The 25,903-nt window shown below is 34.5% G+C and overlaps 2 protein-coding genes across 4 annotated transcripts in view; one reads left to right on the forward strand and one right to left on the reverse strand.

The window, feature by feature from the left end:
• Positions 1-24,595, forward strand: part of LOC140440287 (peroxidasin-like) — a 44,560-nt gene extending 19,965 nt beyond the window's left edge. The window contains exons 3-15 of the mRNA XM_072530702.1: positions 2,170-2,241; positions 11,788-12,017; positions 12,117-12,419; positions 13,500-13,772; positions 14,144-14,485; positions 14,554-14,793; positions 17,285-17,602; positions 17,762-18,048; positions 20,517-20,677; positions 20,924-21,135; positions 21,194-21,721; positions 22,405-22,695; positions 23,934-24,595. Coding sequence (XP_072386803.1) covers positions 2,170-2,241; positions 11,788-12,017; positions 12,117-12,419; positions 13,500-13,772; positions 14,144-14,485; positions 14,554-14,793; positions 17,285-17,602; positions 17,762-18,048; positions 20,517-20,677; positions 20,924-21,135; positions 21,194-21,721; positions 22,405-22,695; positions 23,934-24,484 — 3,808 coding nt within the window. The 3' untranslated portion in view covers positions 24,485-24,595. The remainder of the gene's footprint in view (positions 1-2,169; positions 2,242-11,787; positions 12,018-12,116; positions 12,420-13,499; positions 13,773-14,143; positions 14,486-14,553; positions 14,794-17,284; positions 17,603-17,761; positions 18,049-20,516; positions 20,678-20,923; positions 21,136-21,193; positions 21,722-22,404; positions 22,696-23,933) is intronic.
• Positions 5,592-8,562, reverse strand: LOC140440288 (uncharacterized). 3 transcript variants are annotated; one of them, XM_072530703.1, is made up of 4 exons: positions 8,107-8,562; positions 7,523-7,925; positions 7,037-7,465; positions 5,592-6,296 (listed from the first exon to the last, which is right to left on the reverse strand). In XM_072530703.1, the coding sequence occupies exons 2-4, from the start codon at positions 7,914-7,916 to the stop codon at positions 5,959-5,961; spliced, it is 1,161 nt and encodes a 386-aa protein (XP_072386804.1). In that variant the 5' UTR covers positions 7,917-7,925; positions 8,107-8,562; the 3' UTR covers positions 5,592-5,958. The 3 variants fall into 3 exon arrangements, with proteins under 3 accessions (XP_072386804.1, XP_072386805.1, XP_072386806.1); XM_072530704.1 differs by having other exon boundaries at positions 8,103-8,562; XM_072530705.1 differs by having other exon boundaries at positions 8,099-8,562.
• Positions 24,596-25,903: the final 1,308 nt, after the last annotated feature.

Here is a 25,903-nt window from a genome sequence, read left to right on the forward strand (position 1 = left end):
GGTGTGGGGATGAAACGTTATCGGTAGAATTCCATTCTTCTTACAGAAATTAATGACACTTACATTCACGTGGCTATCGTGATTATCCAAAAGTAATATAACTGGATTTTCAACTGTTGGTTTCACATGATTTTTAAAGTGTTGTAGGTATTCCAAAAACAATATTTCGTTTGACCAGCCGGACGAATTTGCACCTCCTATAGTTCCAACTGGACAACCTTTTAGCATGTGAGGCTTAAAATTAACCCTCGGAAATATCATCATTGGCGGAATATGATTTCCGATTGCATTTATTGAGGCTATCAAGGTTACATTTTGACCTCGCTCTCCACTTGTCATTTGACCTAATTGTTTTATTCCCTTAGGTCCTACAATTTTTGGTGGTACATGGACAGTCGTTAACCCTATCTCGTCACAATTCCAAATTTTTTCTGGGGAAAAATCTCCACGAGACAAAGCTTCTTTGTAGTTCTTAAAAAAGGAAGATATATTTGTTTTATTGAAGGATGTTGATCTGGCCAAACTTGTAGGTTCTGGTTTACGAAGTGATAAATCTTCATGTCTTCTAAGAAACTGCCTCAGCCATTCCTTGCCAGCTATCTTTTTTTGGTCCCAAGAAGGCGGATAAGACTTGTTATTTGCAGTTGCATACTGGTATGCTAAAGTACGAACTTCCATTTTCGTCAAACCATAGTGGAGGCGTGCAGCAGTGAGAAGATATATTTTTAACTCAGCTTCCTCTTCTTTATTAAAAACTTGTTTTACATTATTGGCAGCAACATAAGAAAATTCTGAAGCCCCCGACTGCCTGAAGGATTTTACGTGCCTGATCAGCGTGGTTTTTGATATGTTATAGCACTTTGCTGCTTCCCTAATTGATAATTCACCACTTATGCATTTATTTGCGGCTACCCACTTTATATATACCCACTTTACTTCTCGGCATTTTAAAATGACGATCTGAAACAATAATAAAAGGTTTTTTTGGTAACAGACACACCAATTAATTTAAATAAAAGTCAAAATAATGTTAATTCGCAATAAGATTGTACCTTGGTCCGGTCCAAGGTACACGACCTACCGGTGACCCAAGGTACACAACGTAACAATTTCAGCTGTTTTTTGTTTTCTAATATTAGGTTATGCGTTTAGACAAAAAATACATTCATGATTATCAAGCGTAAATATATATTGTCCATTACAGATAATAATAAAATATATATATTTACATTTGAAGCGGATTTTAACAGATAACAAATAGGTAAATAATTTACTTACGATCAAACAAAACACAAAACGCTCTGCAAGTCACCACGCTGCAATTTTTTGATAAGTGTATTTAGATGCCATCTACCGCTGATATTATTAAACCACTAATTGAACCAAATCGAAGAGAAATCTGCAGTGGGTAAGAAAGAAAGTCAACTGACCCGAGGTACAACCCGGTCCGAGGTACAACACTCTCCCCTACACTAGAATTTATAAAAAATAATATGCCTACCCAAACTGACAAAGACAAATTTCTCATTGCGCTCTTTCTTTTTCCAGTTACTGTTTCTTTAATGTTACAGTTCCTTTAGTCTCAAATGGTAACTGTCATTGTCCATAACTACACAGGATTAATACTTAGGAAATGTATAATTTTATCAAAATATTCAAATACATGAGAAGTCATTTCTTTATGGAAGACTCTCGTAAAGTTTGAAACATATTCTAACAAACCTTGATCAATATTGATAAACCTTCAATAAACGACTGAGGAGGATTTATAATCTGTTTTCATTAATCCATGTTTCATCCAGATAAAAAAGATTAGTACCTTCTTTTCTAAGTTTTCGAATTTGCCCATCTGATTGGATATTTTAATCCTTTTTGAGAAACTTATGCTTCTTAATAAAAAACTTTCCGGTAAAAACCAGTACTAGGTTCAGGTATATCTGAACAGATTAGGTCGGTACTCACATTATTGGTTTATCAAAATTATTGCAATTTTTAAATAATGTTGAAATTCTTCGTCACTGGTTGACAACCATATGTCATCTTTGATGGAGTATGGCATTCCACGTAAACATATGACTTAACTGCACCATCTAATGGAGATACAACCATTTTCTTAAACAAAACCTAGGGATCAAACACACATATGTTATCTTTTTTGTTTTATTTCAGGTATTTGCACCATAACCAACTAGAAGAGATATATCCCGGAACTTTTTCAAATCTTCCTTCACTTAAAAGATTGTAAGTTTTTATGATATCTTCATTTTATTAATTTGATAAAAATGCATTTAGTATATACAGGGTGAGCTTTTAGTGCGACATCGGTCAAAAATTCCATTGTAGTATATATATCCAAAAAAAACTTGGAAAAAATGTAGGCAATGATATTCTCCATACTTATGTTGAATTCTACAGGGTGATTAATAACTACGTGGTATAGCAAACATACAATTTTTTTAATGGGTTACCCTATATATTTTTTTATATTGATATTCCTTTCATAATTCTTGTTCTTATAATATTTCGCTTTGCATTACTGTACAGAGTATTTAACAAGTTATGACCATTTTTATTTCGAAATCCCTATGATATCAACACCATGTATATAAAGAAGTAATGAATAAACAATTATTTAATAAGGTAAATAATATATTGTAGTTTTTAAATTAAGTTTAATTGAAATCATTTACTAAAATTTGTATACAGAGTGAACTACAAAACGAAATTACCATCGTTTAGGCGTCTCGATAGCCCGCAACAAATAATTAGAAATCAAATAGATTATTTTCTAATAAATAAAAGGTTTCGTAATGCGGTTACTTCAATAAAAACCTATCCTGGAGCAGATATCAACCCCGACCATAACTTATTGCTTGCTGGACTGAGAGTAAGGATGAAAAAAACTCGAAAGTCGGGAGTTATAAGAACGGTTAACGTACAAAAACTGAAACAAAGCAACGTAAAACAACAAATGCAAGAAGAAATAAACACAAAATTTAACGACATTGCAACACGCAATAGGAAAGATATAGATACAATGTGGAACGAGATCAAAGATGTATTAGTAACAACAACAATAAACAACATCAAACAGGAAAGACAAATAAAACAACCATGGATGACACATCAGATTTTAGAGCTTATGGAGCAAAGAAGAGAGTTTAAAATAAAGACACAGAAAAGTACAAGGAACACCACAAAAAAGTACTTAAAGAAATAAAATTAGCAAAAGAATCCTGGCTGTTAGATAGAAATAGAGATCCTACAGAAAAAACATGATATATTTAATATGCACAGGAAGATCAAAGAAATGGCAGAAATATATAGAACAACAATGCCCACTGCACTGTTTGATAAAGATGAAAACATACTATTTAATACGCAAGAAAAACTGGACAGATGGCAGGAATATATAGCAGAACTGTTCAGTGACAACCAACACATTGAAGTATATGACAACGTCTAGAATGGACCAACAATAACAAAATCAGGAGTAAGATCTGCTATAAGTCGTCTAAAAAACAACAAAGCGCCAGGACCTGATGGAATATATGCTGAGATATTGAAATTGATAGAAGATAATCCACTTGACATTATTACCTTGACAGAATTATTTAACCGTATATATGAAACAGTAACTTTACCAAAAGATTGGTACATGTCCATATTTATACCACTGCCAAAAAAAGCAAATACTAAGAAATGTGAAGAACACCGAATCATTAGGCTCATGAACCACTAACTCAAAATATTCTTTAACATCATCCAAATTGGAGGAGGGTATTGCTGATGTACAATTTGGATTTCGCAGCGGTCTTGGCACAAGAGAAGCACTTTTTAGCATACAAGTATTGATACAACATGTTGAGGTCCTCAGAAAGATGAGAAAGGAAATGGAAATCATGAATACGATTAAGATAAGAAAGTTACAATATTTCGGCCACGTTATGAGAGGGGATAAATATGTGTTGCTACAAATCATAATGCAGGAAAAATACAGGGAAAACGAAGTATTGGAAGAAGACGCATCTCCTGGCTCAACAATCTGAGAAAATGGTATAATTGCAGTTCCGTCGACTTATTCAGAGCTGCAATCTCAAAAGTGAAAATAGCTGTGATGATTACCAACCTCCTTAGAGGAGATGGTACCTAAAGAAGAAGATTGATACAATGAGCAAGAGATGTTAATACAGATGTCTTTGCCTGTTTCATTGACTTCGAAAAGGCATTTGACAAAGTACAGCATGAGAGGCTTATTGAAACTTTGCGAATCGCAAACATCGATGACAAGGATATAAGAATAATAGCCAATCTCTATAAGAAACAAGTAGCCAAGATTCGAGTAGACAATCAATTATCCGATGAAGTCCCAATACAAAGAGGAGTAAGACAAGGTTGCATACTCTCACCTTTGCTGTTTAATGCGTATTCTGAACATCTATTTCAAAAAGTGTTGGGAGAAATTACTGATGGCGTGATTGTTAACGGTGAAGTAATAAATAATCTAAGATATGCAGACGACACTGTCCTTGTTGCGGATAGTGCTGAAGGATTACAAAGACTGATAGATCAAGTAGTTAACATCGGCAGAAAATATGGAATGAAACTTAATAATAAGAAGACGAAAATTATGATCATAAGCAAAAACCAAGATACAGATGCAAAATTTATGGCAGACATTGAGGTATTGGATAGAACAGAAAAAATAACATACCTAGGATGCAACATCACAGTGCCTTCCAACAGATGAAGAAAGTTGTCTGCAATTTAACCTTGAACTTACATCTCCGACTCAAAATCCTTAATTGATGTGTTTTCTATTCTTATGTATGGAGCAGAGGCATGGACACTCACTGATGCGTCTTGCAGACGGTTGCAGTCTTTCGAGATATGGTGCTATCGTCGTATGCTCAGAATATCATATGTACATCATGTAACTAACAACGCAGTAATGCAATTTTCTTGTTTATGATCTAATTTTCAGCCCCATATGTCATAATACTTCGCACTAATATTTTATAAATCTGTGTTTTTGTCTTCATATTTAGGTGTCTATCCCACCATACTGAGTTAAGTTGTCGGATTGCTGTTCTTGTTTGTCCTAATTTTTGTGTAATTTCTTCCTCTGTTGTTGCCTTTTTCGTGATTATAAACTCCAAGTATTTGAATTTATCCTTTCCTTTGATTGTTACGTTGTCATCAATCTGTAGATCTTCTATGTCTTCTTCACTTGTAGATAGGTACTCTGTCTTCGCGAGGTTAATATCTAGGCCAGCCTTGGTATATTATTCTTGTAGTTTCTTCATCATGTAGCTGAAGTCGTCTTGGTCTTGTGCATTCACTACTTGATCGTCTGCAAAGCTTAACATATAGAGGTATTCATTCTGTACCGGTACTCCCATGCCTTCGCATTTTCTTTTCCATGTAGTCAAGGCTTTCTCTAAGTATATTTTGAATAATTTAACCACTTTTATTTCACTGTAAATGTACAATAAAAAGATATTTTGAATTTATTGATGTGAAAAATTTTCTGAAAAAAATTAAGCAAATTTTACTGGAAATAACTATTGCAAATCAAAACAATAAATAGCTATGTTTAAAATTTATTCTTTATTAAAATCTGGGAAATTAAATGAGGGGGGTCTTATTGATGCCAATAAGGTAAAACCCCTCTAAAGCTCGCCTAGGACCCAGTACATCCAGATTTAAAAATACAACTCTAATATAAAACTCTACAAATAACATCATTACTTAACATGGCTTTAAAATTCAGACCTAACTTAAGCATGCATACATGTATTTTATGAAATTTTACTATATTACTAATCAAGTAAACATATAATAATGTTAAATTAACTAACTTTCTTGTAAATAAGCCTATAAAACTACAATAAAAATTTAATATAGATACAAAAACAAAAAATACATGTAAGAATTGTTCAAATTTATTTTTAATTTTTAACAGTTTCTTTTTTTATTGGACTGAAAATATTCATGCTTTTCCATTTTTCGCTTCTTTGTAATATCCTTATCAGTTTCATGAAATTTTTCCTTCATCTTATGCTTTGCTTCATGAATGACTCTCATAAATTTGTCATATATTTCTGTATAAATTTCATCATCTAAGTCATCTAAGCTGTCCATAACATTTTTGAAGTTTTCTTTTTGAAGAAATCGTTTGGTGTTTTTCTGTACCACATTTCTCTGTTCTAGCTTCCCTCTTACAAGTTCATTAAGTTCCTCCTCATGACTTGATTTGATAATTAAATTTTCTCCCAAACACCTTGCAGCATCATCTAAAACAGAGATATCAATATATAACAATTTTAAAAATCAAAAATTGGAAGAATATACAAAATAGAACAGAATGGGGAAGTATTCTTAAACACACCAAGACCCAAAAAAGGTTGTATAAATGATGATGATAGAAGACAACTTCAAACTCTATAGTTATTTAAGATATTATAGTACATTCATATTATATTATAGGAAAGGTAAAGCAGGTACAGTAGTAAATTTGACCCATAAACTACCACCACCTCCACAAAAAAATTAGCAGCTTTAGTGTAAAAAGCCAATAACTACAAACTTAGCAGATATATTATTTAAACATGTTTATTGTATATATAGATTTGTTACATGAGCCATGCAAAAATAACAATTCAAATAAGTCAAATTGGAATAGAATTAGGACGATTTTCACATTTGGTCCCATTGAAGATAGCTATAATTGAGCTGTCAATTAAAGTTCATAGAACGAAATGTTGGCGCTTGACTGTGTTGCCATGTTTTTTTAATAAATCGGGAAATAGCATGTGATTTATAATTTTTGTATTTTTGAAAGCTTCTCTATTTGTAATTGAAGCCTACAACATATACATTATAAAGACATGACAACACAGTCAAACGTCAAAAATTTGTTTTGTGAATTTAATTCGCAGCTCCTTTGTAGCTATCTTCAATGGGACCAAATGTGAAAATCGTCCTAGAATTAATTATAATTGTGGTAAGTATCAAACAATTTTTTGGTGTTTACCTTCTTCCTTGAATAAGAAAGCATAATTCTTGTTGTTAGCCTTCCATTCCTGAATCTTTAAGGCTGTTGCTACCTTATCATTTTGATCCCGTTTGTTGTGTATATTATACTTCCTGGACAAATTTGTGAGATCTTTACTTGTTAATAGGGCAAGTCTTTCTAGTTTTGGTGTTTCCAATTTTCTTAAATCATCTAAAATTGTGCTGGGTGGCACTCCAGACATTAACTTCTCTACAATAATTTTTTCTTGGGCTTTTGAGAGATGCATGGTTTTTAATTCTTCGTTATGTCCAGCATGTGTTTTCCAATAACTGACAGAAACTTGTCCTTGATCTCTCAGTTTGCAGATAAGCCTGGAAGGGCACACTCCTTTTATTTTAATTGATCCACCAGATTTCTCTGTCCTAATTTTATAGTTTGGCTTATATCCTAAAGATAAACAAGTATAAGTTTTAATTATAGTAAGTAACAAAGTATTGCACTTACCATCAACATTACTTCTGTTACACTCATAGTACAGTGCTTTATGTTCATTTCTATTAAGCATTCTATGCATTGCATAACTTGTCTCAATTTTCTGCATATCTTTCCATCTTTCATATTCCTGTTTACTAGAAAATTCAAAAGTTATTAGTTCAATATTCACCTGGTGGTAGTCCTTGAGATGTTTTCGTAACTTCTCATGACTTTCACAATTAGTTTCTTGCTCACATAACGGACAAACTATGTGATTAATTCTCTTCTTGGACACATCTATTTTATGCATTCTTTTGATATGACGATTTCGTAATCTCACATCTTTAAATGTTTTGCTGCAAAGGTGGCAGGCCCCTGAGGGAATTTCAGAACTTGTGGAACTAGATGGAGTACAGGATTGCATAATTTCTTGCTAAAATAAAGACTTGGATAATTAACAAGGACTTAAATAATAATATGGTGTTCTAACGAACAGAATTGTAAAACAATTGAAATGAAAAAGTTTTAAATTTAAATTATTCATGTAAGCTTGGAGTTGGAATAAAACCGGCGCCACAGAGATAAGATTCGTGCAGAGATATGTACTTACATACCTCTGGCTTGGTGTAGTTATGGCAAAGAATATAGACGCTTTGGTTATGGCTTTGGCTTGGTGTTAAATAAAAAATAAAATCGCCAACCACCAATAAACAATTACATAACCTCACAAATCATATGTCGATAACGACCAATCACAGCAAATGTGCTGTGCAAGTTTTAGTGTGGTCTCATACAGACGGTCGAAAAACGGGTCTACAAAACAACATTATTAGACCAATAGCGTGTTATGGATGCGAGACATCAGTGATGACGGAAAATATAAAAAGAAAACTTGTAAGACTTTGAAAGAAAACTCCTATAGAGGTATTTGGACTTGTTAACGAAAACGGAATATGGAGATCAAGGTAGGTACAACCATGAACTCTATCAAATGTTCAACGACTCAACGAGGCACCGATCTGACAATTCATTAGGCTTCAGAGACTTCGACCTTCGACGGGCTGATCTTGTAGTGACGAAAAGAGCATAGTGTAAGACCAAAAGGAAAAGATAGGAGGATGAAGTGGCAGCGGAAGCGCAAAATTTACTAGACGTGAGAACTTGGAGAATAGGCCAAGGGTCTTCTGTAACCTATGCCCCAAAACTGAGTTATGAATAATTTTGAAACACAGTATAGAGATTGCTTACAATAAATAATATCAAAAAAATATGTTAATGATAAGACTGTGTTCTCAATATTGGGATACCCTGTTTAGACTACCTCCTTTATCGGAGTTCCAATTGTCTCTCGCGATACGTTGAAATCTTCGATACGATAATGTGACGACAATGTAAAACGATTATAAAAAGAAATTTATGTAGTTATCTTGTCATATAGTTTCCTGTTTTGAAGATAAACTTAAATTTATTATTATAATTGCAAGACCATTTCAACAAATAGTAGAATTGTTTAAGAAACAAGTTAAGTAAATTAATTAAATAATCTGAAATATCTTGTGATACGGCGCCAAAATATTATGAAATTCTTTATGTACTATTATTATAACTATAAATATTAAGGAAAATGAGTGGAAAATGTAGAAACATGAGAATTCCGATGATACGCTTTTTACATTATTCTTCGTAAGTGACCAAATAATGATCGTGGTGGACCAAAAATATTGAAACGCCTATAATAATCATCTGTTAAATGGATGATCCGACTTGTACAAAAATCTGTATACGCCTGTTCTGCAATACGGAAATTTCAAATTTGATGTGCAATGTTGCCAGAATTACAATTTTTTTTATATCATTAATAACTTTGATTTTTTAAATACAACCCTCTGTATTAGTATTTTATCTAGTTACGAAGGTATTAAATAAATAATATTCAGGAACATTGAACAAAAACGACGGTGTAGTGCAGGGGTCGGCAAGTAATTTTATGTGGGGTCCGGATACTAGAAGAAAATTTGAACAAGATCCAGAAAAAAAAAGAAATGATAACATTTAATAACAATGATGTTTATTATTTTGGTACATTCTTAATGATAAAACAAAAGACCTTAAATGAATGCGAAAAATTGCACCGACGGTCTTGAGCTAGTTGTTTGTGGTCTGGTTCTCGAGTCGAACAACAAATTCGAAGTGTATCTTCGAGGTGGGCGACCGTTAATCGGGAGCGATATTTGTTTTTCAAAAAATTCATTTTTGAGAAAGACGTTTCGCACATATACGTTGAGACAAACATAGTGGTCAAATTGATTGCAAGTTATCTGCAATTTTCATATTTTGCTCGCATGTTTGTCCCAAAATTCTTCGACGGATACCGATTTATAAACGTGAAAGGACAAATCTTCTTGTAATTCAATAATCTCCATTTGAAGTAATGTTTTAGACAGATTAAACAGCTTAGCAGCCACATCTGTCCATTCTGCCGCTACATCAACTTAAATGGTGATTTTAGAAATAAAAATAGTTTGCTTACCTGTGTCAAGTCTTGGAATCTTGAAGCAAATTCGTTCCTAAGATCGCCCAGAAAATGTACGAACACAATGTCTTCTTCGGAGTACTCCTTATCTTTATTATATTCAAGAATAGTTGGAAAATGAATGAATTCTTGATATGCAATATCTTTTTCAAAGATATCCAGCTTACGACGAAAAGCAGACACGCTTTGTATCAGATCACATACTAATTTTCCATTTCCTTGTAACTCTGTGTTAAGCGCATTCAAATATTTTAAAATATCTTTTAGAAACGCCACAACCAGCATGTTGCGCCTGTTTGTTATATACTCAAAACGTTCAATAACTTGACCTTTACTTAACCAACGAGTATTATTGTGTTGTAGTAAGTCAGAATATGCTGAATCACATTCAGAAAGAAACTCCTTGAAATGTCGGTGCTGAAGAGCAGAATTAGATTTCATAAAATTAATTAACTTCACTAAACTCTCCATGACTTCTTTAAGTCTAGCACTAAGTTTTCCACAAAGGGCTGCCTGGTCTTCTATGCACTGATATGTTATTAAATTTGAATTTTTATCCCTGATCCTCTTTACTACACCTTTTTCTTTGCCAATCATTGCTGGGGCCCCATCAGTAGAAAGCAAAATCATTTTATTATAACTGATGTTAGATTTAGAAATTAATTCATCAATAACCTCGACTAAATCTTCTCTTCGAGTGTTACCTTTCAGCGGCAATATTGCTAGCAACTCTTCCCTAAAAATCTGACACTCAATATCAAGAAATCTTACAAAAACAGACATTTGTTCATCATCAACAATGTCGCATGATTCGTCAAGTGCTATGGCGTAGCAAGGTACCTTTTGCAAAAGATTAAGAAGAGAGTTTTTAATATCCGCAGCTAAAATTTCCGTTCTTCGTGTATTACTTCGCGCTGACAATGAGATGCTTTGAATTGCTTGTAAAAAGTGAGTTAGCTACTGCCAGCATACATTCCTTCATTATGTCAGAATCAGAAAATGGTTTTTGATGTTTCATTAATTATCAGCACACACGTAACGCTGCCTCTGTGGATTTTTCTTGGTCGGTCATGCAGCGAACTAGGATTTTTGTGCTTTTTTTCGTAAGAATTAAGATATACCCGAAGTTTTTCTTTAAGCTGTCAAGAGGAAAGTTTTTGTGGAACTGCTGATGAGTTGTTTCGTAGTGTTGCTTCAAATTTCCACTTTTACCTAAGGCGACAGTTTTATTGCATATAAGGCACACCGGAACCGCTTGCGACCTATCAGGCAGTGTAAAACAATATTGTTCAGTCCATTCTGCCAGAAACTTCCTATTTTCACTGTCCACTTTTCTCCTTTTCGGATCCATATTAACGTAGGTACAAAAATATGTTTTATAAAACGAACGAAAACGCGAGTAATCACAAAACAAATTAACGGTAGTGAGCTAGGTGCATGTCACTTCTACATAATTATTATTATGTTTATTTATCATTTCACTTTCTATTTGAAAATTAATAGCAGTTTTATTTTGAACTTGATTGACTCAGCAATCGATATTCCGCAGTTCAACCTTTCGCGGTCCGGATTCGGACCGCGGTCCGCCTGTTGTCGACCATTGAGGTAGCTATTAATTTATATACATATGTATATTTAATATAAATTGATAAGAAGCCATTTAAATTTCTTTTTTGTTCTATTTAGCAGTTTTTTATTCTATTAAACTTTTTCTATTCAGTAGCTTTTTATTCCATTAAACTGTTTCTACTGATCTTTTTAGAAACCTTTACCACAACCGTTTGAAGCATCTCCCAGAAGAAGGTTTCCAACATTTACCAAATCTGGAGAAACTTCGTTTGGATCATAATGCCTTGGTTTGCAATTGCGATATGTTATGGTTGTCGCATATGTTTGCTACTAATTCCGTGGAAGGTTCGGCGCATTGCAAATATCCTGTAGAAATGCAAGGAATACCTCTGAAGGAAGCAAACGCAGAACACTTACACTGTGGTAAGTATTAAAACGACAACTAAAGTCTTAAAGGAAAAATGGTTTATTTTCGTCATGCAAGGGCAGTTCAACAATATATTTATTTGACATATTTTTCAGAGTCTGGATTAATAAAGGAAGGACCACGAGACATCAAAATATCCTGGGGCCAAAATGCCATTTTCACCTGTAAAGTTTACGATCCGTCAGTATCAATTTTTTGGATGAGAGACGAACAGGAATTAACTCCCGATCGTGAAAAATATATTATCATGGACAACGGAACACTTCTTATCCAAAACGCCAATGAAAACGACGATGGGTATTACGAATGCATTGCCAAAAACCCTGAAAAGGAAGAAAAGTCCGTCCCAGCTAAGATGGTGGTAGAAAAACCACAAGAATTGCACGAAAAGTATTTTGGTAAGTGTGAAAATAGTAGGTATCTTTATTCAATATAAATAACGTCGAAATATTCAATTTGGGCACAAGTATCTAGATAAGGAGTATGTAAGAAACCAATTCGCTAAGAATTTTGCTTAGTTGAGGAGATATGTTGTGGAATGCAATTTTTAGATTCCCCATGTCTCTCTTAACACCTTTATCAACGTCTGTTTTTGCCTTGCAATTCTTAGAAGGCACAGATTAAAGCGGAATTCTTGAATTTGGTTTCGAAAATTAGTCTACGATTTTATTATCAGATGTCGCTACATTGCGTCTATACGAAGCCATGTTATAGTTGCTTCCTAAGGCAGAAGAGATTTATTTCACGTTCAGAGCGCTTGCGAAAGCCGTTCTGATGATGCCTATTGGGTTGAAATACGTATAAACGGATGCGCAAGCTCCCTATACGTGAAATAAAATCTTAACTGTCTTTTCCTTGTTATTTCGATATACTCTGTACGAGTACTAGAAACCAATTCGCTAAGAATTTTGCTTAGTTGAGGAGATATGTTGTGGAATGCAATTTTTAGATTCCCCATGTCTCTCTTAACACCTTTATCAACGTCTGTTTTTGCCTTGCAATTCTTAGAAGGCACAGATTAAAGCGGAATTCTTGAATTTGGTTTCGAAAATTAGTCTACGATTTTATTATCAGATGTCGCTACATTGCGTCTATACGAAGCCATGTTATAGCTGCTTCCTAAGGCAGAAGAGATTTATTTCACGTTCAGAGCGCTTGCGAAAGCCGTTCTGATGATGCCTATTGGGCTGAAATACGTATAAACGGATGCGCAAGCTCCCTATACGTGAAATAAAATCTTAACTGTCTTTTCCTTGAGTATGTAAGACTTCAACCAAATACTAATGTGGGTTTAATATCGTTTAATGAGGACAAGCATAAATATACTCGTTCTTAAATTGCCCTTGTCATTCATACTTTACCAAATTTAAGTCAATACACTTTAAGCTATACTAAAAAGTTTGTCCTTGAATTTAATTAAATACGCAGATATTTCACGTAAGCAGGTTTGCCTCATTACCACCATTTATCTTTTACAGGATCTCCGAGATTTACACAATCACCAGCAAACACTTACGCTTCCATCGGAGACCCCGAAATCATATTGACGTGTAATGCTGAAGGAAATCCCAGTCCTGTGATAAAGTGGGCTAAAAACGGCATCAGACTACCACCATCTAACAAACATATCTATCTGAAAGATGGATCATTAGTGGTAAAAGATATCGAAGCAACAGATCATGGTAGTTACCAATGTGAAGCGATCAATAATAAGGGTAGAGTGAAAGCTGAAGCCAACATTATCATTAGAGGTATTTAAGAGTTTATTAATTATTTATAGAGTTATGAAGATTGTGTAGAGTTCTACAGCTTTTCCATTGCTTCCTTTACATCTTCCTCGGCCTCGGTCATCAGATTCTAGCTGTATTCCTTCCATCTTTTTAATATATCTTGTTTGGAAGTAAGTAGGATTTCGTTCTCGTCTTTAATGGGCACCAAAGAAACGTATTATGTGCAGAATGATGTATTAAGAAGAAGGAAGTACCTATAATATGAAGAAGATGCCTAGGAAGACCTACAGAAGAAAACCAAAACGATTTATATTTATGATATGATTAATGTTACATCAAAATTGGTTGTATTATATAAACTAAATACTTAAATATTTTTTGTATGATTTCAGCTCCACCAGTATTCAGCATACAGCCTGAAAACATAAACACTCAAATTGGAAACAACATCAAACTGGAATGCGTCGCTTCAGGCACTCCCATCCCGGAAATAACTTGGTTCAAAAACGACGAAGAAGTTCTTCCCAACGATGCCGGTGGTAGAGTTAAGCTCAGTGAAGATAGAACTTTACTAGAAATTAGTAATGTTCAAGAATCTGACACTGCTCTGTACGTTTGCGAAGCTTGGAACGATGTTGGAATGCGTGAAGTTAGCGCTTATGTCCGAGTGGAAAACACTTCGTATAAACCGGCGAAATTGGTGTATAAGCCTATTAATATTGAAGTATTCGTTGGTGAGTATGATCTTTCTTTTCTTTTGATCAGTATCCACATTTTTTTAATAATTAATAATATTTCTCAGGTAGTACCATCGAGTTACCCTGCAAAGCAACAGGTGATCCCAAACCTGGAATTACCTGGCAAAAAGACGGATCATCTATGCAAAGAACTGGTCGATTTAAGGTTGCTTTGAATGGTAATTTGTATATTTATAAAGTAGGTCCCGAAGATCAAGGAAGATATGAATGTACAGCTCTTAATGATTATGGTAGAGACTCAGCTTCTGGTTACGTGACTGTTAAGAAATTAAAGGATCCTACTGGTAAGTTTTTCTAGATTTTTAATACATCCATACATATACAGTGTGTAAAATCCAAATGGAATAAATTCATTATTTAGGTTACTGTACATATTTATAAAAAATCCGGAAACACGTCAAATTTAAATTATAACTTGACATTCTTTAACGTGAAAATGCAACCCCTACCTTCAACCCCCTTAGAATGACAGTTTCAACCCCCAATTTTTAAAATAGGAAGTATAGGCTTGTGATATATCGTTTGAAAGGTCTTTTCATTCTCCATTCAAAAATGTTGTCGCTTTCAAGTTTATTAAGATTAATTAATATAAAATAAATTAAAATCATGTGGTTACCGAAATTCGCTACAATACAGTCAAAAACTAAAATGTAATGCAAAACGTAATACAGTGTAGAACACGAAAAAGAACTATGAATGTTATTGAAGTAGATGTTCAAAATGTTCACCGCGAACATCTTGGCAACATCCTAATCTCAAATAAAACTGTCTTATCCCTATCCACCGATTGGGAAATATTGTATCGAGGTACTGCCGGACATTAAGTTGGTAATGTGGTGGTGCTCCATCCTGCTGAAACCATATCGTATTCGCTGGAACTTGAGGGTTTCCTGGATCAGGATATAAATTTGCCAACGTTGGAATGACATCATTTTGAAGTAGTGCCAAATAATTGTTGCCATTCAAGTTGCCCTCCATGAAAAAGGGACCAATGATATTGTTTCCTACAATCCCTGCCCAAACATTAACCTTTTGAGGGTATTGAGTGTGTTCTTCTCTCATCCAGTGAGGATTTTCCGTGGCCCAGTAGCGGCAATTTTGCCGATTAGCATGACCGTTAAGTGAAAAAGTACACTCATCAGAAAACATAACGTCTTCTAATTGGATAATATTGTTATCCAACATGTCCATCATTTGCTCACAAAAAAAAGTTCTCCTATCAAAATCGTCTTCCATGAGCTCCTGAGTAGGTATCATCTTATAGGGATGTAATTTATTTTCTTTTAATATGTTTACTATCGATGTATGGCTAGCATTGAATGTAGTGGATGCCTGTCTACTCGATGTATGTGGATTTTCCTGAAACTCAAGCAACACATCTAATTTGAGTTCATCACTCAGTGCATTGGCACTGAGCCACAGCTGCTTTTTTTATCTGCCTTACATGACCAAACTCGCGAAACTGCTTCTCTTTTTTACTTATTGTTCCTTGGGATATAGGCGATAAATTAGGAAATTTCTCATGAAATAGGCGAGTTACTTCCTGTTGTGTTCGGGTGTTATCTCCGTAACCAATCATTTGTAAAACTGTTATTTTATGCATTTCCGTTAATCTAACCATTTTTCAGAATTGAATTGAACGAACTTTTTACTTAAATTAAAATACTGACAACTTAAATAAAACAATTTACTAATGCGTGTTAAAATAACGTTGCCACGGAAATTCTTTAAAGTTTTTTAATGGTTACCATCTAAAAACCACATTACTATGGTTTTTGTTCACTTTCTCATTATCAAGACCTAAACGGGAAATAAGTTTTGAGTATATTTTAGCGAATTTCGGTAACCACATGATTTTAATTTATTTTATCTTAATTAATCTTAATAAACTTAAAAGCGACAACATTTTTGAATGGAGAATGAAAAGACCTTTCAAACGATATATCACAAGCCTATACTTCCTATTTTAAAAATTGGGGGTTGTACCTGTCATTCTAAGAGGGATGAAGGTAGGGGTTGCATTTTCACGTTAAAGAATGTCAAGTTATAATTTAAATTTGACGTGTTTCGGGATTTTTTTATAAATATGTACAGTAACCTAAATAATGAATTTAGTCCATTTGGCTTTTACACACTGTATATGAGCAACTCCGCCTGCAGTTTTGTTGGGTGGATCGAGTAGCTCGACACTGTTACCGGTCCCAAACCTGGATAAAGGAGGAGGATGTCTACAGCCTGGTTAGCACCCTACTGATAGACTTTAAAACCGTACAGCTAATAGAAACAGGATTATGCCTCGGAACAGGAATGATTTATTGAGGCAGAGGTAATAATCCGTCAATGAACAAGCAGAATAACTTATATAGAGGCACAAGAAGAAGGAAAATATACATGAGCCGCTGAGAATGAAAGTTGCGTAAGTCCATTTTGTTATATGGGATAGCTCAGACGTTCTTTATGAGGCCCTGGGAAAGAAAAAGAAAATAAGAACCAAGAAAGGATAGATACGATTTGGCCATGAACAAAGCTTATTAGTACGCGATCGCAAAAATATCCTTTGCGATCTTTTGCAGCCTTTTGCGATTCTAAGGCTATTTCAAAGAGTCTATATGTTACAGCAATGGTGGTTCCAGTATACTTTCTGTATCAGATAGATTTTGGTTATCAATAGTCTATAATTGTATCAATATTCCAGTAGTAATTAAGGTAAAATTAAATTGATTGTTAGTTTTAAATTTATTATTAATAATGTGTTTATCATATATCATATTACAGGTGTTGGTATCGGTGATCAATATGTCAAACTAGCATTTGCCGAAGCTACCGAAGAAGTAGACCGTGCTATCAACCGAACTTTGGACAACCTTGTCAAAAATAAAGACACCCGTAACCCTGGAGACCTTTTCAGACTTATTAGATACCCGGATGCACCAGCCAGAGAACTGGCTAGAGCTTCTGAAATTTACGAAAGGACATTAACTAACATCAGAAAGTACGTACAAGCTGGCAATTTGACCTTGAATTCCACAGCCGACTTTGATTATAAAGAACTTTTGTCCTCGGAGCATTTGGACATGATCGCTAGATTGTCAGGTAACTATCTGAAATGATTTTCTTGTAGCATTTATTTACAGCATTTATCTATTATACGGAATAAATCATATCAAACATTTTATTTCATGTTTCACATTTCAATATAATGTAATTCAATTTATTTAAATTTTTTGGCGTGCTGATATCTTTTTTCTTTAGGTTGTACTTCTCACAGACTTCTCAGGAATTGTTCCAATATGTGCTTCCATTCCAAGTACCGTGCTGTAGACGGAACGTGCAACAACTTGCAGCACCCAACTTGGGGAGCATCTTTAACCGAATTCAGGCGTGTCTTAAAACCGATTTACGAAGACGGTCTTCAAAAACCAGTTGGTTGGATCAAGGATAAGAAATATCATGGATATACGAAGCCAAGTTCTAGATTAATTTCCACAACGTTGATTACTACGACGAAGATTACTCCTGATCCTGAAATAACTCATATGGTAAGGATCATTTGACTGTAAATTCACGTTGTAGCGTTTTTGGGGGAAATCAGCTCAATTCGTTTTTAACAGTTCTGGTATATTTTCGTTAAATTTTGCATTATTTATCTTTACATTGTGTCTTCCTGCCCTTGTTTTCTTTACCGCAATTGAATAATAAACATCAAAGTATTTTATTCAAGAAAAAAATTATGTAATTCCTTATCCTCTTGTCCCTCCTCAGGTTTATGTGTTGGAGAGTTTTGTACTGATGGTGGTGGTTGGTCTGGTGTTCGGCGAAGGAGATTGAAGACCAATGAAGAGAGGGCTTAGCGAAAGTAACGGTTCTTTTCAGATGTTTTTTTGATTTACTACTTGTAGCTGAAAGTACTTGTAGTTACTTGTGACTGAAACCTTCCTTTACTTACTTACTCCATGGCGTTACAACCCTTCGTGGGTTTTAGCCGACTCGACAACATGCCTCCACTGTTTTCTGTCTTGAGCAACCTCCATCCAATTCTCCACGCCCATAGTGCTTAGGTCTCCAGCTATATTATCTCGCCACCGGTGACGAGGGCGTCCGCGTGGTCTCCTTCCAGTTGGGACTTCCTTCCTTTGGACAAGTATAATTCTCTGTTACTATTTCAATTAATGCGGTTAATATTATTTTCTGTGGTACAATCTAAGAATATCTCCTTAAGGATCCTCTGAAAACTTTATTTAGAACATTTAGGAGATAAATCGGCCCCCTTTTAGCTGACCAACCTTTTTTGGGAGCATGATTGAGTTTAAGGAACACAGTTCTTGGGGATACTTTCAGGTTCTGGAGAATTGGAGTTGCCTTTTGACTTGACGCAAGAAAGGCAGGGTTTCTAAGCAAACTTCCCACTTGACGAAGTGATATTGCTACGAAGCGCCATCTATTTTGGATGACTGATATCACTATTTGCGTTTGAACGTTAAATAAACCGGTGAAATATTTGAAATCTTTCTCTTCCAGAAAGAAAAATTGCTGCAATTAGTTCTATAAATTCTATGTACTCAGAAAAAGTTGAAAGACACCAGGGTATTTACCGGCATTTTTAAATTGTTTGAGGAAAATTATTTCCAGTAGCTAAATAACGTAGTGCGTTTGGTAAATGACTTTGAGAAATATCTTCTCGTATTGGAGTTACCCTTTAACTACACTTATTTTTTTTAGACAATATTCTTCGTTCTCCAGCACTTCTTTTTCTTTTTTTTTGCTACGACTAATAATATAATTTTCGCAGAATTTGTTTCCTTTTTATTTTAAATATTGACAGAGAAGAGTAAGCAATGAAGTAAAAAATTCCACAAAAATATTGTATCGTGTAGGTCGTTCAACAAAACTAATGTTCAATATATTTGTGTGGTAATTTGAGATCACTTCAAAGTTTTTTTAATATATTGAAACGTGATTTTATTTATTTACACTCTAAATTATTATTATAAAGTTCTTAACACATATTTAGTCTTTATTTACACTTATTTGTACATGCCGATGGAGCAGAGGATGGAGAAATACGAAAAAGGATAACGCAGGCAAACAAAGCTTATTTTGCCCTCTCCCATATATTTCGGTCTAAAAGTGTCCACCGAAATACAAAGATGAGAATCTATAAAACATTAATTCGGCCAATAGCATGTTATGGCAGCGAAGCATGGGTCCTGAAAGAAACATCCAAAAACAAACTCGACACATTCGAAAGAAAAGTACTGAGGAGAATACTAGGACCTGTGAGGGAAAACGGAATCTTCAGAATTCGATACAACAACGAGCTCTATCAACTGTATAAGGAAACACCCCTGTCAGACTTCATTAGAATACAAAGATTGCAATGGGCCGGACATGTGATACGAATGGGAGAGGATAGGCTACCAAAAAGAGCACTGAACGCCAGAATGCAGGGAAAGAGACCAGTTGGAAAGCCAAGAAAGCGCTGGGAAGACACAGTAAGCAGCGACGCACAAGCACTTTTAGGAGTCCGTGTATGGAGAAGAGCAGCCACAGACAGACAAGGGTGGAGGCAAAAAATAAAGGAGGCCAAGGCTCATTTTGGGCTGTAGTGCCGTAGAAGAAGATTTACACTTATTTAAATTTATTTATACTAACACAATTATTTACAATACACACTAATTTATGTAATTATTTATTATTGAACGATAAAAGCTCATATCTTCGACTAACTGCTTACAATAAAAACTTTTGACAGCGGGGAACCTTCTGGGACGTCACGCAGATACTTGCTAGTCCAGTTTTTTCTAGAAAGACAGGTTGGTTTACCTCTAGGTTGGGGAATCTTGCCGAATAACCTTCGTGACGTCAGCCTATACCATTCTCGAACCCTCAAGGTGGGTTTCCAAGCAAACACCTGCGTTCTCTTTATATGTTCGAGAATGTCAGGTCATTGAACGGCAGCTATCGTAACAATATCTCCTACCTTCTAATTGAAATGGTTTTCTTGTAGGTTATGCAATGGGGTCAATTTTTGGATCACGACTTGGACCATGCTTTACCGTCTGTAACGTCTGAAAGTTGGGACGGAATTGATTGTAAGAAATCGTGTGATTATAGGGCGCCCTGTTATCCCATGGACGTACCACAAAACGACCCGAGAGTTACAAACCGGTAGGTACATAAAGTCTTAGTATATAAAACCGCATAAAGCAGTGATTGCACTTCAATGTTTTCACCATACTAGTTTCTGGTTTCACAATGTTCTTATTTTACGGGAAACATAATGACAAAATTTTGGTTTTGGTACGGGCAAGAGACCTCACTACGCGAATGACTATAATACTTAAACACATAACTTATAAAGATATGGACATGTCTTTTAATTCAATTTTTCACTATATTTTGATTTTTTTGTAGACGATGCATAGATTTTATTCGAACCTCATCCATATGCGGATCTGGCATGACATCCGTCTTCTTCGATTCCATACAACCTAGAGAACAGATCAACCAGTTAACCTCTTACATTGATGCCTCACAAGTGTACGGATTTTCAGAGGAATTGGCCAGTAATTTAAGAGATCACAACACTAACTGGGGTCGATTGAGGGAAGGACCAATCTTTCCAGGTAAACAAATTCAGATTAAGACATTTTAACGAATTAAAAACTTTCTTTTTTGTTTTAGGCAAGAAGGCATTATTACCGTACGCCGAAAATCAAGGGATTGATTGCAGACGCAATCTCACAGAAAGCACCTTAAACTGCTTCGTCGCTGGTGATATTAGAGCCAATGAGCAAGTAGGACTTCTAGCAATGCACACAATCTGGCTGCGAGAGCATAACAGGATAGCGAAAGAACTTAAAATTATGAATCCCCACTGGGATACTGATCAGCTCTATCACGAGGCTCGTAAGATAGTAGGAGCCTCCATGCAACACGTTACTTACAAACAGTGGTTGCCTATTATCATAGGAAAAAAGGGAATGCAGAAGCTGGGAGAATACCAAGGGTACAATCCCAATATTAACCCTTCTATTTCTAATGTGTTCGCCACCGCCGCTTTACGTTTTGGTCACACTTTGATAAATCCAGTCTTGCACCGTTTGAACAGCGATTTTAAACCGATTAGAGAAGGACATTTGCCACTTTCTAAAGCGTTTTTCTCGCCATGGAGGCTTGTTGAAGAGGGAGGAATCGATCCTTTACTTCGAGGTAAGTATATGTTTTATTTATAGCATGATATTACTGCAAGATTACTTGTTATAAATCTGTAACTTTACTTATTGATTATTTACTTCATATTTACATAAAAAAATTTTCATTCGGATAAAAAAATTCACTATAAATGCAAGAGTTTGTCAAAATCTTTGTTAAAACTAAATTTTGTGAGATAAAAATAAAACCACAAGAATATCAAGCAATATAAAGCTGAAGGGTAACTTCGGCGCAAGATTTATCATCCATCATGACCAGACCAAGGCTTGGGAATGTCTGAACAGGTCCTCAAAATGTAAATTAAAGAAGTAGACATGAGTATAATGAAATAAAACCTGCAATAAACGTCGAGAAACACCCTGCGCAAACTAAAAGAAGGTGAAGAAAAGGACTTCACAAAATATGAATTAACAGAATAGATAGAGTTGTAAAAAATTTTTCAAAAGTCACTGATTTAAAAGATAGAAAGGGACGTAAACTTACATATAAAGTATGTTTCCTGAAGAATCTAAATAAATTTCTTATATTTCAGTTTCATGTACTTGTCTTAATGTAATATTGCGTAACAGACTAGGTTTTATTTAGGACATTTTAATCATTTATGTAGCTTTAAGTACATCTTATCAATATGTACCGTTTATTAGTTTCTCTACTTTATTCCAAAATTAAAAAAATTGTAGGTTTCTTCACTGTCGCCGCAAAAATAAAAAAACCAGATGAAAATCTCAACTCCGAACTGACGGAAACACTGTTTCAAGCAGCTCATGCAGTTGCTCTTGACCTTGCAGCAATGAATGTACATAGAGGAAGGGACCATGCTCTGCCTGAGTATCTTGAGTACAGAAAGTTCTGTAATATGACACCTGTAAACAGCTTTGACGATCTAAAATATGATATTAGTGATGCGAATGTTAGAAGGAAACTGCAAAAGCTGTATGGTCATCCTGGAAACATCGACGTGTTTGTTGGAGGTAAGTTTATTATGGAATATTTTTGTATGCCGTGTTTATTTATAATTACACTTTTCGTATCATAAAAATCTCTGCATTCTATATTTATTTTTAACATATGATATTAATGGCTATCGCCTACTGGTACATCCTAAAAGGATTAGCGCCTTGGATGTATTGGAGCTCTATACATCCACGTATAAATGTTTGCCTAGCTATTAGGTCTGTTTAAGGTGTCACTAATGGTTCCGTGTATTGACAGGTCAGGGTCATGTTACTGCATTGACATTTTTTTGCTTTTTGGTTTATAGTTTAGAATATTATTATATCATTTATCCGTTCCCTTTATAAGTTATTTTTAGTTTGATCTGTAGTATTTTATTTTCTCGTTGTTCGAGTAGATATTCATGTTTTGTCAGTATTATTTAACGGTTGCGCTGTGAGGCGATCTCTATTAAAAACAAAGTTTCAATGCATGCTGTATATTCGTAACAAGCACATGTGTTTTGTTTTCCCGGCGTTTTTAACAGGTTATAGGTCCAGGGACAGGTGTGCAATGTAGTGAATCTTAAAATAGCAAAATTAAGTTTAATTTATCGTCAATGTTCCTATAAAGTGTTTTCTGTCTATGTTTGTATCATTATATATTCTATTCATCTGTTCTATCACTATGGACAAGTTTATCTTTCATGTAAATAATTCCCATTCTTCTCCCATTATTGCTGATGTGTTTTCCTTGAAATCATTTTTATTTCATTATGGGTTTTCTTGTGTACTTAATCCGTTACAAGATATAATAGAAAATAGTCTCGTGTTGCAAATGAAGCGAAGTGGTAAACTAACCGGGATTGGTAGGGTACGCCCAAATATACTATGAAATTTTACAGCTGTCTGCACAAGACGTCGTAGTTGAGCTACTATTCGCAATGAGGAAGTTACATTCTACCGTGATGACCAAAACAGTAACATCGTGAGTTACATTATTTCAATATACCACTCAAAACGGTTTCTTTATTAATCCAGCGGTTGGAACGACTGTTTAAACGCTTTTTGATGAGTTTCCAATGCTTTTTGAAACGTATTGAACTCTTTTCGATGCATATTCTACATATTTCGACGCATAATTGACCACAGTCAACGCCATGCGAATGTTTTTTGTCTTTTCCTGTCTTATTTTGCAACTAGTGATATGCCTGTCTCTTGAATTTTATTGACTGCATTTTCGCGTATTGTTCTTTATTAATATCTCTATTTTTTAGGTATCTTGGAAGATCAAATTGATGGAGGCAAAGTAGGTCCACTTTTCCAATGTATCTTGATCGAGCAATTTAAACGTCTCAGAGACGGTGACCGTTTTTACTACGAAAACCCATCAGTTTTCAAACCAGACCAATTAGCTCAAATCAAACAATTTAATCTTGCCCGAGCTATTTGCGACAACGGTGATAATATTACCAGAATAACCAAAGATGTTTTTAGACTACCAGAAATCCAAGGAGGATACGTTAGCTGTGATGAACCACCAAAAGTAGATTTGCGGTATTGGTACGAATGCTTTGCAGATTGTCAGTATTTTGAAAGATCGGAAAGAGGATGTCACGTTGACTTCAGAACTGAAAGAAGGCACATATTGGCCAAAAGAGAAGCGCCACCTGGTGCCTTGCTTGCGAACGAAACCATAAACGGTGAAGAAATAAGTATGTTAAAGTCTAGGATTAGTGTTTTAGAACAAGACATTGATGACATGAAAAACAATTTGAAAGAGTATGATATTTATGTAAAGAAACTAAAAGAAGATGCTGAAAATTAATTGTATTTTTGTCAATCGCTCAGTTTTTTTTTTGTTTTCTCAGGTCAGTTTTATTTTTAACTGTTAATTTTTTGTAAATGCTAGTGCTGCCATTAAATATTTAATTTTTTAGTTGTGTCTTTCATTATTTTGCCGTAGTCATTTGCTCCCTACAAAAAGAAGCCACAACGATTTGTTGTTCACACAACAAAACATAGCAGATCTAAATCTTGTGAGAACCTTTAGATAGGTCAATGCACTATCCCTAATGAGCCTATAGAACAGTCGTTTAGCCTTCAGGACAAATGATATCGTACTGATGTTTTGAAGATTTTATGTGTTAGCTGACCAGTAAAACGGTATAATATTGGTAGGCAGGCTTGCAATAAAAAAAATCGGTTGCCTGTAAAGTCGGTTTTACGGGCGAAGATTTTACGTTACAACGTCTTTTTCTCGGTAGAATATTTATTGATATGAATATTATTAAATTGCACAATAGGAACAAGGAATTGCCGCTATAAACTCAGTTTCTCAACTTTTGTGTCAATCTAACAATTAATCAATCAATCATAGTTTACGATAATGAAATATTAGTGTACAATTATTTACCTTTATTGTTGTAGTTGTTGTAAATGACGAATCTACTCACGAATTGAAGACAAATCTCACGATCTCACGATTAAGGTCTTACATCTTACGATTTTTAAATTTTTTTTAAATTTCAAGTGTTTCTAATAAAATGCATGGGAGGAAATCAGCTTTTTTTAGATTGTCACCTTGAAATATCCATAAATTGACTGTATTTTTGTATCAAAGTGGGCTACTCCAATTAACTCAATTAATATACACAAAATAATATAAACAAAGCTTAAAAGGTTCTTTATGCTTTGAAAGTGGTTTATAAACAACTGAATTGTAATGTATATTTTACCGCCTTTAATAAATATGAAGTATAGACTAAATTTTGTGTAAAGAACAAACATTCAACAGACCTAATAGTAAAAACATATTGATTTAAGTGTGAATTTGAGATAATGTGCTGACAAAATGTTAAATCCTAAGAAAACAAAATTATGATTTTATGTATATTCATTATACTTAATACTCTTGGGTAAAATACCTCATATCATATATGTCTTTAGACACAGTTAATAATTTTCATTAAAGTTTAAACTATAAAGAATGTTTACAATCATTGCTCAATATTAAATGGATAAATCCATAGCAATATTATAAAAGAATATAGGTCCCTAGGTAATTTCCTAAAATTATATCTGATACTGGTGGTTCCCCCTAAAATAGGACACTGTAAGCACTCCACATTTTCACTACAGACACAGCTGACGATACTTTCAACGATTTTCAACTTTAGCGATTCAACGCGCCTAATTCTCTAGTGCCGCGCGCAGCGGACCGATCATGTTTGAGTGGGAGAGAGAC

Source organism: Diabrotica undecimpunctata, chromosome 4 (assembly GCF_040954645.1).
Source record: "Diabrotica undecimpunctata isolate CICGRU chromosome 4, icDiaUnde3, whole genome shotgun sequence".
In the NCBI taxonomy this organism is placed as follows: domain Eukaryota; kingdom Metazoa; phylum Arthropoda; class Insecta; order Coleoptera; family Chrysomelidae; genus Diabrotica; species Diabrotica undecimpunctata.